At 33.8% G+C, this 14791-nt stretch overlaps 1 protein-coding gene across 4 annotated transcripts in view; it reads right to left on the bottom strand.

Annotated features, from left to right (window-relative positions):
* Positions 1 to 14791, bottom strand: part of RYa-R (RYamide receptor) — a 404709-nt gene that overhangs the window by 161260 nt on the left and 228658 nt on the right. For all 4 annotated transcript variants that reach the window (XM_036357827.2, XM_036357829.2, XM_036357830.2 and 1 more), the window contains one exon: positions 6736 to 6849. In XM_036357827.2, coding sequence (XP_036213720.2) covers positions 6736 to 6849 — 114 coding nt within the window. The remainder of the gene's footprint in view (positions 1 to 6735; positions 6850 to 14791) is intronic.

Here is a 14791-nt window from a genome sequence, read left to right as displayed (position 1 = left end):
ATACCACCTTAAACTAATCGAGTTAGATATAGGGTTATATATATATAAATGATCAGGATAACGAAACTTGTTGAAATCCGGGAGTATCTGTCCGTCCGTTCGTCCGTCTGTCCGTGCAACTTGTAACTTGAGTAATATTTCAGATGTCGTAATGAAACTTTGAATACGTTTCCCTTGTTAAGAAGGTAAATACAATTTCGTAGATGGGCGTAATCGAGCTACTGCCACGCCCACAAAACGCCATTAATCAAAAACAAATAAATTGCTATAACTAAGCTACACAATAAGATACAAGACTGTTATTTGTTATATAGGATCACATTAGGGAGGAGCATCTGCTATTTCAATTTTGTTAAAAAGTGGGCGCGGTCCCGCCGGCCCCCTAATAAGTTTAATCAGCATATCTCCTAAACCACTAAAGCTATAATTTCAAAATTCACTGCAAGCAAATGTTTACAGCACCCCTACCTACAGTGTGAAAGTGGGTGACAACCCCGCCCACTCCCCATATAACGATACTGTTAAAAACTACTAAAAGCGCAATGGATCAAGCACTAAACACGCCAGAGACATTACATGAAATTCCTTAGTTGTTTTAACTGTTTTTTTAATTAAAAAATGGTTAATAGTTTATAAAAAAAATCGAAATTAAATCAAGTAAGGAAGGGCTAAGTTCGGGTGTAACCGAATATTTTATGTTCTTGCAACTTGCAAAGCCGGCTGAATACCTTAAGGTGTTGACAAATCTTTATATTAAAAAAAATGTAACGAAAGGGCTCAACTTCATTGATCGACAAAATCGTGAATGGATTACAATCAAGTTTAGTATCATATTAACTCATTTTGAAGGTCATATAAGATACATTGGGGGAAAGCTTTAGTATACCCAGGCTTTCGGGAATAAAATGGGTATGAGCGGATAGAGGAGATCCTCCAGATCAAGAATATATATAGATATAGCCGAAACTTATAGTTTTCGAGATATTTACGTATACAGTTAAAAATTTTAACTACTTAAAGTACGCATTTTTCGTTTTAAAATGAATTATACACTTATATTTTTCACTCTTATATCCACTAATACTTCACTAATTCGGTTTTTGATATTTTTTTATATTAGATGATGCAAAAATTCCTTTATTTCAATATTAAAATCATTCTACAATTTTATTTATTTTGACAATAACAAAAGGGTTGTAAATGTTTGTCAAAGTATCACGTTCAGCGAGAATTTCTGGCAACACTTGCAACAGCATCACGTTCCACTGTCACTTTTTGCGCACAATTTATGCAAATAATCGGCAACACTGAATTTTTGTCTACACATCAGCAGAGTATCAAAAAATATGCAACACAGCTGCTGGATTACTGTAATTATTACGTAGCTCGAACGCACCCATTTGTTTCGATTAATATTCGAAAGGGAAAGAATCATATATAATTTAAAACGTGCTATATGAAAAGTAAGCGTGGGTGTTGCCCGATTGCGCCCATTTTCACAATGTAACATAAGATTGTCAGGATAATGTTATATATACTTGTAGGTCGAGTAGGTCCGGAGATATGTAATTTCCCCTAAATGTGGGCGGTAACAAGCCCAACGTCACATTTAAACCACGAGTTATATAAAGCCCTCTTGTATTATCCTGGGTGTAAAATTTAATGATTCCAGTGCATTCAATTATTGATTTATCGTTATCTATCTGTTAGTAGTTTTTAACAAACCATTATATATATATTTTCACACCCCTATTATTACAGGAATTGTCCGAAGCGAATATCGTTACTGTAGCCTTAGTAATTTAATTAATTAAAAGATTTTCAAATGTGACTAAAAAGGCTAATTTAATATATTGACTTCATGTGGAAAAAGTCAACTAGAGGATCGGAATTCATTATATCTGGTAAATGAGGTTTAGACGAAGGTATAGACCGATTCCATTGTAATTCAATGCTAAATCACATAATTTTTTAATTTCATTAAAATATCACACATTTTTACCAATCTGAACGGTTTAAATACAGGTGGAAAGATGCAAATCATTGGGAATAGAGAAAGAGAAGGGCTGACTTCATTAATTTTGTCATTGCTCAGGTATACTCTAAAATATATTTTGATGTAATTTTATTTATAAATAATACTTACTGACCGATATATTCGGTATACAACTTGTTAGAACAACGAAAATCATTATAAATGTTAAATGAGAGTTGAGAATAGTATCGACCCGATATTATCTATATTTGCCAATACCACATACTGTGAACATGCCAACAATAAAATCCCTCCAGGGTTTTATTGAGTAAAGTCAGCCGTATGCTCGAAAATTCAGATGTAAGTTATAGGCTAAGTCAAGTTTTCACCCAATTTTATCCAATTCAGGCGCAAAGATACAATGTAGACGTTCTCTTATTTTCATTGAAATAATTCAGAATAAAAAGGACTGTGGTCCACATATGCGGTACCAAGGGGCTTGAACAGTTTTGGTTCGATTTGGACAAATTTTGGTCATAAGATGGTATACTTCAAAAGCACTATTCGTACAAAGTTTCATCTCGATACATTCATTCGTGCTTGATTTGTAACTGAAAAGAGAAAGAATCAGATGGAATTTTAAATTTTATTAAATGAGAAGTTAAATGAGTTAGCCCATTTTTGCACTGTAGCATAGGAATGTTAGAAGAATATTATGTACGGACAGACGCACGGATGAACAAACAGACATCCGGATCTCAACTCGTCTCGTCATCCTGATTTATTTATTAAAGTATCACTCCATATCTATCTCGATTATTTTTAGGTGATACAAACAACCATTAGGTTTTAAAGTATAAAGAAAAACCAATCGATCAGGGAACTAATTTTTCACGCTCACTAAAAGCTGTACAAATTTCATTGAAATCTACTGAGCGATTTTTGAGCTACAGTGCTCATCAGTTAAAAAAACAGAGTTTTTGAAAAACGCATTTAAAGTTTTGCACGAACATTCCAAAGCGCCGGAGAACCCTTTGCTAATAATTGAAAAGTATTTGTCCGATTTAATTTAATTAAAAATCGATTTTTTGAAAATTCTGACTGCCTCTAACACCTTACGGAAGTGATATATAGTGGAGTCGGTGTAATGGCAACTTTGGATTTCAAGCGTAGAATGAGACGCCCAGGTGTGATTAATGATGACTGAAGCGTTATAGAAAAGAGAGAGTGTTCACCATATTTTATTACAAAATAGAGTTTCGAGTTGTTTGAAAACAAAAGCAAATTTAGAAAACTTTTAAATATCTACTTCCCAACAGAAGTAGAACAGAATCGATCCTTTTGATATTGAATTATTTTACCGAATATAATTTTAGTTAAAGAATTTGAGAATTTGAATTGAGGGATGTAGATCGTCCTTATTTATAATTTTTCATATTAATTGTTGGAGGAAATCTATATTCTATCAGTTGCTTTGTTGTAAAAGAGATGTGTGTTAAAAAAGTGAACGAAACCAAATTTTCAAATCGTTTTCTACCCACGTGAATATAGGTATGCCATAAGAGTTAAGTATATACATTACTGTTTTCGTTTAGCATGTAAGTGAATAAAAAGTGATATCGCAGATATACGTTCCCATTTATTATTTTATAAAGTTGGATCGTTAAAAACTCATCAGGCGTTTTATAAGATCTCGCTGCTGTATAGATTCATGTATATGTTATGAGTATTTAAATGTATTACGTTGCCGTTAAACACGAACCGCCGCGGATCATTAAAGAGTATTTACGAATACGGACATATAAAAGCTTTGGTGCTCCTTTGCAGTTTATTGCAGCAGGATTTTATCGTCCTAAACGGCACTGTCATGACAGAAGATGACATCTCCGCTGAATATGAACTTAATCAAAACATTCATTTTGCGCAGAATACACTTTGAAAAGTGATTAAGTGGTGAATACTGCTGAGGCTCGCTCTGGCTAGCAGAATATGTAATGAAGCACAAGACAAAAAGGGGATTCCTCTTTAAAAGTATTTAAGTCGTTGAACCATTGGAATCAAAGGCATACAAACTAATTAAATTATATATAATCATAAAGTTATATATTTTCAAGTATTTTGTGAAAAAACAAATTCTCTTACCACATTATTTTATTCTAATCACCCCGTTCTACCCTACTATTGACAATGTCTTACTGCTCTTAATGTTTAGTAAATTGCCTGTGTACATACGTCGTAGTCTTTTTATAAGATATACTCCTACAATCATAAAAGAGAAAAATTCGTCTCTTTCCCACAAAGTTTCACGGTTGAATTGTATTTTATAGATGAATAGTTCCTCACATTACTTATAGCCTAGCCATTACTGAAATTTTTTGATAGAGTACTTTACTATTTAATTTTCATTAAATACTCATTTGACAGCGCAGATAAAACTGTAAATTCCCATCATCGTAGTCTTCTAACGAGTTTTAATAAAAATAACTAACACTTAACTTGTTTTCCATTTTTAACACAGCCACACCTCAAGCCATTTGCGATATCGAAAAAGAGTGAGTACTTCTTAAAATCTATAACTGATGAAAGCTAGAAAAAAAGAGTAATGGCGTGATAAAATGGTCATTATGGGCCAAATTTTGAAAAAAAACCAGAAGTAATAAGATGTATCTTTAAAAGATTAAAGGAATCTAAAATTTTGTATAATCCATGCATTTTTGTGTTAATTGGAAAGCTGCTTATTAGTACATTTGTGATATGGGAACAGTTAGATTCTTGATTGGATATTTTATATGAAACAAGAAAAGAAGTTAACGTCGGAGGCACCGAATCTATGAAACCCATCACAGGTGCATTTCTTATAACATGAAAGGTTATAAAAAGTCTTTTGCTCGATTAGTTTGTATGGCAGCTAGCGCAATAAACGTTTCATACAAGAACTTGATTTTAGTCATCATGATGTTAGCGGTTCCGAAAAATTATTACTTTTTTTGGGAAGGGGAGTTCGAAAAATTTTAGATATCTCAAAAACTGAGAGACTAGTTCTCCGACGTTTCCTTCTGGGTATTACAAACTTCTTGGCAAACTTAATATAACATGTTCAGAGAATAAAAAAATGTGCTTCGGTGCTTCAAAGTTTTTACCCAAGATCAACGGCCCCCTACCGGCCCCGTCTCCAATGTCTAGAAGTATGTATCTACTTGCAACCAAAACAAAACTACTAGGAATCATTTACGATGCTTTTTGCCGCTAAGTGGCTTGGCGTGGGAGTTGAGGGTACTTATGTAAATACAAGTAAATACACGGCAAAATAACTTGAGTATAAAAACCAAAAAGTAAGCTCGAAGGTATAACACACACACGCACATTTTAATGGCACACTCTGATCTGAGCTTATGTTTTCAGTTCTTCCTTTTTTAGTGCACACTTTTCACTTCTGCCATTCACCCGCGTCCTTTGCACACATCGTCACCAGTGCTTTGCCGCCAGCAAACATAATTAAATATGTCATATTATACAAATCTGCGTAACTAAAGCAGTCAAGAGACTGTGCTGTGTAGTATTGAGTTTTACTTATATATTTACATATACCTATACATATGAGTATGTAACTGTATTTAGCATTTGTGCTATCTTGTCCAAGAACTTGCCGCAGTCTTGTGGAAATAGTATATTGCAAAATGTTGCTTAACAACTATCAGCGCTATAATTCTTATGATGCCTCAGTGGTAAGTGCTACAAGTAAGAAATATAGTGAATACTCATGATTATTGTGGAACATAATGTTGGACTAAGTTCAGGATCATCAATTTCGTAATGGGATCTAAAACTCAGACTTTTTCGAACCATAATAATACAAGCGTGCTTTCATTTATAAGGCTGAGTGTGCTTAGAAAATAAGCCACGCCTTTTTTATTTCTTCTCAGTTTGAGCTAGAAATGGACACCGCATTGTTTAAAGGTAATAAATTGATGTCAATTTCGATTGAAATTGTAGCCCCACTGATCTTTATTTCCAAGACAATATTTCTATGAATGCTATTTGATCCAACGGTGAGCGCCACAGGGTTACAATAAATGAGTTTAACTTCAAAAAGTGAGGATATATTTTTATCAAGCTAATATCAAGAAAGCCAGTCATGAGGTTGAGACAAACACAGTAATATATCTTATGAAAAATTTGGTTAACTCTAATCCAAGTCGCCTACTGAATTAAATCGTCTTATGTGTTTCATCGAAAAAATCTAAGAACCGCCTTCTCCATCTCGACTTTGCTAAGTTAAGCTATATTTTGGCTGATTTTCACCGTCCTGAGTACTTTAAGTCTAGAATTAACTTACTTCTTTGTTAACTTATTCTGGTCTTGCAATACAGAAAAATCACTTTTTCTACAGCTGAAACTTAGCAATCCTGGTATAATATCAATACCCGGTTTCATTTATGTAAAAAGAGTAAATTTTATGTGTAGACTTAGAAAAAAAAAGTAATTTTGATTTAGTTATCGCAAACTTTTAACTTAGCTATAGCTTTAGTCTAGATGAAAAAACTGACCCATAATAGTTTTAACGTTTCGAAATTTTTGGAGTGATACCAATGTGTTCACGGTCATGTATCTCTGCTTTCTCATCCATAACTCTAACTATGCATGTAAATAAATATAGTCGCTGGAGCAAAAACTAATACACTCATTTACAGTTAGTAATTATATATTTGTCTATATATATATGTATATATTTATGAAATAAATTTATAACTTGAACTCACTTCTTACACTCGATGAACCACGTCTCCGGTTGTGATAGCTTGGAGACAATTAGTATGGGCAGCGCCGTTGCTAAGGCAATTGTCCAAACGCCTGCTATGATGAACTTTGCAAGTCTGAAAAAAGGAAGCACATAAATCGTAATAAGTAATACGTGAAAGAGAAAAGTGTTAATTTGATATAACAAGAAGCAGACATTAGAAATTAGAAACACTTAATTTACCGTAAGTGTACATATATTTTTTAACTCCCAACAGTGTATTTGCAAGTTGAGTTTTTGAAGAAGAAGTATCAAGCAATTTGCTTAAATCATGTTTGCTTGAACACTTTCTTGTTTTTTATTAGGCATTGCTGATTTTTTAACTTCTTGTAAACATAATTCGATATTCAATATATATATGTAACTATATATCATATACAATTTACATATTACAATTTTGGTCCTACATCATTTGAGCTCCACACGCGGCTAAAATATTGCATTTTGTTAAGACGAAAAACAGAGGGAAAACCATACCCAACATTTCGGTGACATCAACCGCAACATATGAGAAGTGTAACTTTAAATGGTGATTATTTGTAGTTTTCATGTAGATTAATTCAAAATAAGAAAATGGGTGTGGCTCGTCTCATTTTTTGTAAGTTTGGTATATAAAATCAATCGTTGTATCATATCTCCCTCTTTCATATTATATTATAGTATATGGCATATATAATATTATTAGCTGACCCTGTTGTTTTGCCATATACCTATGTACGTTATTTTTATGAAATTTTTTTTAAAGAAATATATTTTTGGGATTTTTTTTCTGTTTAAGAGTAAAGAGTTTGGGGGATGTAATTATAATTGATAGCTATCTGTACATCGAAAATAGTTCAATTTTTTACACTTTATTATGACGAATAAAAATAAACAAAAATTAATCTTCCAACGCAATGAAATGTGCAATACTTTTGGTCAGTACTTTTTTAGAGAATACAAACAAACTAGATGGTTTGCTCACGCCAGAATATGTCACATAAAGTTGTACGTAGTAAAAGCATGGTGTACCCAAATTTAAGCCGCAAACAGACAACGTTTGCCCTTGTGACTTATTGATCGTCATTGCGAATGCCATTCTAATTGCAAATTGAGAGCATTTGAATTCAATTGACAATAAAATTTTACCTTTAATAATGTATTCATTAATTTTTTTATTATTACTCTTGTGCCATTACAAAGCCGTTATGGGTTCAAATTATGAAGCAAAATAACCCGACATCTAACCCATGCATTGGATAATTCACAGTTTCCTTGGCGTCGATATATTTGTATGACACAAGTCCGTGGCAACAACATCACATATTTCACAAATTTTTTGCCAAAATCGTTCTTTCTGTCAGCCATCCAATTGATGATTGTCCAGAAATCGGAAGATATGCCAGGCAACTTCATTGGAGCTGATAAACCGGTCAATTTGGTAATTCGTTATTTCACCATTTTCATTTATTGGAGGAACATTAACAATAGTATTTACAATTCTAAATATGCTTCCTTTATTCACATACTTCACATACTTGCAACTATATTTTATGCTCTTCATCGAACTCCAGAATTTAACATTAATAAACCAGTATTGAATGTTGTATTCAACAAAGGTGAATATGGTACCACCCAACGATTGTCAATGTCAATGTCTGCGATATCAATATTTTTGACACTAAGAAATAATGTTAAACTCACCGTAATATTAAAATTAGCCTGAGAGCCATTTTAACAATCAACCACTCCCCGTATTCACCTGATATGGCACCGTGCGACTTCTACCTTTTCGGAAAAATGTTTTTGCCGATGAAAGGAAAGCGTTATGCAGACGTGTAGGCCATTCAAAAGGCTTGCACCGGCATACTGGCGGCCATACCGGGCAACGAGCTAAAACACTCGTTCGACATGTTTTTGGACCTTGCAAAAAGCTGTATTAAGGCAGAAGGAGACTATTTTGAATAAAATTAATTGATTTTGCCGATAAAACCATTAGTTCTGTCTTTTTTTTTAAGTCCTGTTTACTTTGGAACGCACCTTGTACAATTATTATTTTCGATTGCCATCTTGTGGATCTGTGGGATAATATAAAAATTGAGGGGTTGAATCATGTAAAAATAAAATCAAAAAACTTTGTCTAAAAAAGAAAAAAATAACAATATTGGGGGTGGACGCCCATAAGTTTACGTTGCACTATGGTATATCTAATATTTATCAGGTTATTTCGCTAAGATATTTTACATATTGACTGATATATATGGCACAAGGCCTACCGCAAGTTTGATAATCTTATGTTAGGTATATGAGGATAGTATTTACCCGATTTTATCTATTTTTGAAAATACAACATAATATTCACAGAATAAAATTATCCCTAAGTTTCACCAAAGTACCTCACATACCGTCACCAACACATAGTTAAATGGGGACTAGGGCAAGTTTTCACCCGATTTTACTCATTTTAGGCGCAAAGATATATTTTTACTGGGAAGTTCAAAATTTTTATATTAGGTATATGGGGCTAAGGGAAATATTGACCGTATTCAACCCATTTTTCACATTCAGATATACTGGTACTATCATCAGGAAAGCATTATCTCCCAATTTCAATTGTATATTTTACACATTGACCGATATTTTCGGTAAAAAGTCAACTAGATTCGTTGTGCCAAATTTGGGTTTTGTATCTTAACTTACGGCTTTGTTATAGCACCTAATACGTTTTCGGTTAATGGCGTGTTGTTGGCGGGGTAGTCCGATTACGCCCATCTACGAACTAATTTTTACTTTTCTGCCAGTAAACTTGTATACCTAGTTTCATACAAATATGTTAAATTTTTCTCAAGTTACAGCTTATATAGACAAACGGACGGACGGACAGACAGATATACCCCTATATCTATCTCAATTAGTTTTAAGTGATACAAAGAATTGTTAGCTGAACAAAACTATTATTCTCTGTAACATCATGTTGCAAGAATATAAAAAAGGTTCGCGAACGCATTCGCAAAAATCCCCTTAGAAAACCGAAAATGAAGCAAAACAACAAAATATACGCACGATGCAACGACAAAATCCTCTATCGTCCAGCTGATGTAATGCTATGCTGAGGAGTTTCTGTAAAGACGCTACATCCTTTCAATTCTGTGAAAATGGGGTTGAAACTTAGGTAAAATTGTCTAAGCAAGATATGTTAGAAGGCGTGGTAACGTAGTTAAGCAATAGTCTCTTCGATGGAGACATTAGATCTTCCAGTAAGATTCTGCCCTCATACAAAGGGAAAACCCCACCCAACAATGGCTTAACTGATCAATGGTCGAATTGTTTGAGGGCTTAGCAAAAAGTAACTTTTTCTATAAAGTTTTTTACATCGTTCTTTTAATATATGCAATACTTAACAAAATTAACTTCGTTAAGAAATGAATTGTATTTTCATTTGAACTGTGTCTGAACTTGCAACAGAACTTATGGCAAAACTAAATAGAAAATCCTTATCGCATGTACCATAGTATCCCTAATATGCCGTGATCCCACTCGAAAAACGGTTGGAATTAAACTTTCTCCTTACTAGTCCTAATGATATGAAATTTTAGGATATTAAAATTTTCCATATATCTTAACAGAAATAAGTGAAAAGTTTCGCTTTGGAATATCTATGTAGATCAAAAACGAACGAGTAATATTTTCTAAGTATTAATATGTCGATCTTCATCTTTTTGGTTGGCTTTACATTTTATTTATTTCGTGTAAATCAGAAAATACGAGAAAATCGTATTAAAATTATGTGGGAAAGAGAGATACTTAGGACAAGAAGTGGTTGAATTCAGTGTTACCTTATCCTACTTTTCGTGCAACGAATATGTACATATAATAGTTTTTATTCCTTTGATTACATAAACTATATATACATATGTACGCATTTCTATCCCATCTCTATGGAGAGTTTCTTAACAATAAATTAATAAATTAGTTTAAATTAAGTTGGTACAAAAATATTTGAAACCGACTCATGCGTTAGTTTTTTAAGTAGAAGTGGCAGCTATCAAGGTAATAGTAGATCTACTGCTCTGAATTGCAGCAGCCCTCAGAGAGGTGTGCATTCACTCCGCTAGCAGAGCGACAACACATACTTTCTTAGGACATCACCGCTATAATATATGTAAAAGCTTTAATTTATTTGACGTTTTCCGAAATTGGACTCAATAAAATGTGTTGCTGCGGTATTTATGAGCTTATTTTACAGTTTAAGTTATTCCTTAGAGGTTCCACTGAATGTTCAAGACGTTTAACTATACGTTGAAATTAATGATTCTTGTTATTTACTTCAGAGTAAATAACCTTGTAACCAACTCCGACCAAAATGTTTGACTACAACTATAAGAGTATTATGCTTATATTTCATTTCTATATGATAAGCGCGCAGAATACTGGCTTTTATTCGCAAACAATAGCGTATATGAAATTTATGACACAAAGATAGGCTGAACATATGTCTCGCCTTCTGCCTCATACTTAATTCACAAGCAGATATATAGGTAAGCAGACATATATGTCTGTATAATTTATGTTTATACGCACATAAAAACGCTCACTAGCTATGTTGAGCCACTTTAAGTAGACTTCGTTGAGGTCACTGAGCTTTTTTGATTGCGTCTATGTTGTGCGCAACAATTATTTCTCCTCATGTGCATTAACATAAAGGTATATGCGGCGGTTCCTTTATGCGCGTTCATAAGAACACTCGCACTCGCATACTTGGTGTGAACACATACATACATACATAAATACATACTATATCAATGATTTATGGATGCTAATACACATGTAAATAAACAATGTGGTTTCTGATAAAAATTCTTATTCAAAATAAAAGTTAGAGTCACTCATAAACTTAGTGACTGCTATGAAAATACTTTTATTGTCTGAAATCATGTTGCCACAAAGTATAGTATATTTGTTCACCTAACAGTTCTACCACTTAGATAATGAGATAGATATTAAGTTATACTCATCAAATTCACTGCCGTATTAAACATAAGAGTCCATCTTCTTCTGAAAATAATATGATCGGGTCGTTAGAATCGGTTCAGTACTTACTATCCCCATATACCGAACTTAATAATTTTCAAACTTCCGTTTGACTTTAGAGTTTAAAATTATATACAAGTATTATCTAGACCTATATTTGTTTGGTGCCGAAAATTAGTGAAATTGATCCAAACAAAAAAAACATTAATTCCGGCTGCACCGCAGCAATAATAACCATCACAGGTGTCCGTCTGTCCGTCCGTCAATCCGTGCTAGCGATAACTTGAGTAAAAATTGAGATATTGTGATCAAACTTGGTATTATTTATTTGAAGGTAATCGTCTTTTTTAAGGTAATGTAGATAGTAATCAGTTCTTTATTCTTTAAGCTTGAGCCCAAAATTTAACCCGTTTGAAGGTTTACTAAACTCGGCAAAAAGTAAATATCGTACTTTCGGTATTTCATTTCTCGGTCACTTCATATATCTATATATATATTTATCGCCGCTATGAGCCTAGTTTGAAGATCTCCAGTAAACATATTTTCAGACTGGTTAAACAAGTGTGAGCGACGGTGGGACAAGTGTATCGAGCTTAAAGAAAACTCCTTGAGAAATATGTCGACATTTCTCAAACATTTTCGTTTTTATTTTGTAAGTTCTTGTGTAATCCTTTAATTTTTAATGGAATGAAGTTTGTGCCAATAGGTGAATTTCCTGACGTTCGTGGTATTTTATCAAGGTCTATATTTAAGACATGAACGTAAAAGTTGTTGTGAGTTCAACGAACAAAAAACGAATACTCTGGCAGCTGAGAGAAAGTAAAAAAAAAATTTGACGGCAATATATGCTACTGGAGTGCACAGAAAATCCTAACAAGGTTATATGAGCAATAGTGGACTCCTAGGATGAATCAATAGGTTAAAGAAATAGGCGTGGAAACCAAGTCGATATTTGCGAAGGATTTCTATGCAATGGGCCACCAGCCAATAGGGGAGAGTTTCGGGAAGAAGTAAAGAAAAGTAGGGTTGGTTATTGATAGACAATGTCTGGATTTCGTCAAGCAAATTTATTAATGGGAATATACAACCGGAAGTTCAGAGAAATAATCATCCTCAAACTAAGGTAGCTTGTGGCATTTATACTGGTTACTATGCGCAAAACGAGGATCTGCAGAACAGAGTAAAGTCGGTTTTGCGCCCTTACTCTCACTCTATATCCGCCGAGAAAAGATTTCAATCCTTTCAGCCTAGGTGCACTCCCCAATGCGACTAGGTTAGATGAAGTGTTGTGATAAGGGAAGACGGTACATTAAACAGTAGATCGTATATGCAAATGAAGATATTTTTATTTACGTCGAAGAACTTTTCAGGGGTAAAAATATGATGGGAAAAAGGTTAGGCTACTATGGAAATGTAATATATAAAAGTGGTTGACACTAAATAACCCTAAAAGAGCAATTTGGTTATCGCCGGTGCTAATTAGATCTTGACTACTTAACAATAGGACCACCCACGATTAATTCTAATCAATTGACACGTGGTGCAAAAGCTGATATATTTTGTTATCACCACAACTAGCAATAATTTCATTACATTTATAACTTTATTTACTTGGGCTTCTCACTGAGAAGTATTAATAATCCACTAATTAATTGACTATTAACATTGCTAATAAAGGCGCAGTAAGCTGCTGGCACACAAATATTTAGACGCGTCAAATATTGAACCACATATATAAAGGCATATTTGAATTGAATATATTACCGCCACATACGCATGCTCAGCTTTGTCGTAGGGAGCTCATACTAAGCCGAAGAAAATTATCAAATATTTAATTTAAACTGTTTTCTTAAATATTTTTACCATATGGTTGACTTAACCCGATCAGCTGATGACTTGAATGGTAACTAACGTTTTGAATAGTTGGGCGAACGCGTGAACGTGCCATTGATATGCTTGAGTGCTTGGCTAACTGCTTAAAGCGCTGCTTGATTGTCAGCTTGTCAGCGCAAATGTTTGCCTATTTGTCGCTTGGTCTACCAACTGCTATTGGCTTTGCGTGCGGGCTGGCAGGCGCTTGTTTGCGCACCCACATTCACATATACGATATCTTATGCACATGTGTTGTATGTATATACTAAACTGGAAGTCTTTGCTAAGCTATGTGATGCCGTGCTATGCTAAAGTACCATTACACTGCATTCAGCCGTAAAACAAAATATTAAGTTGCTGAGTAAATTTGTGTTAGGCGTCAAGCGCCGCAAAGGCAAATAGACTAACAAATAGACATATGTGTATATGTGTGTGTGTACAACTAATAGCACTTACACATATGTAACTATGTATGCATATTTGTTGCCTTTTTCGTTTTTTTCTACGTTTTGATAGGCATATTGACGTTGGCAAAGCTGCACTCTGCGGTGGCGCCACCACAGGAAGCACTTGAATCTGTTACACAGTTGAGTGCGTCGCGTGTGAGTTTCTGCCACTTGGCTGATGTATGGAGGAGGCTGCCACCGACATTTACGAAAATGTTTAAGTACACAAATAAATAGTATATCTGCGAGATAGCAAATACCGATGAATTGGCACCGAATTTGCGAACGAATAATTCCTATTTCTCACATTATTTGCGCTGCTTTACGTGCCTCATTGAACTTTCAACACATTTTCGATAGCTTTGTAAAGTAATACACAATTAATGACATTACTTAGTTAGCAAATGCTTTTTCGTGCATTTCTACTGAAATTTTGATTATATTTGTATCATTGTAATGTGTATGTGTATTTACTTGTTTGTATACATACACTGCCGCATCCTGTCTCAATTTCGTGCTTAACTGGATTTGATGGAGTTTTCACATTTATATACATATTTCATCTCTTCACTATAAATTTCTTCGAATTTGATGTAATGGAGTTTACCGCAACTGCATATGTATGTACTTAGACTTTTCATAAATTATGTTACAAGTTAAATCCGTTATAAAAATACATGTAAATAATTG

The sequence above is a fragment of the Bactrocera oleae genome, chromosome 2, assembly GCF_042242935.1.
Source record: "Bactrocera oleae isolate idBacOlea1 chromosome 2, idBacOlea1, whole genome shotgun sequence".
NCBI lineage: Eukaryota > Metazoa > Arthropoda > Insecta > Diptera > Tephritidae > Bactrocera > Bactrocera oleae.
The sequence above is the reverse complement of the archived record's forward strand: the minus strand, read 5'-3'. Positions and strand labels throughout refer to the sequence as shown.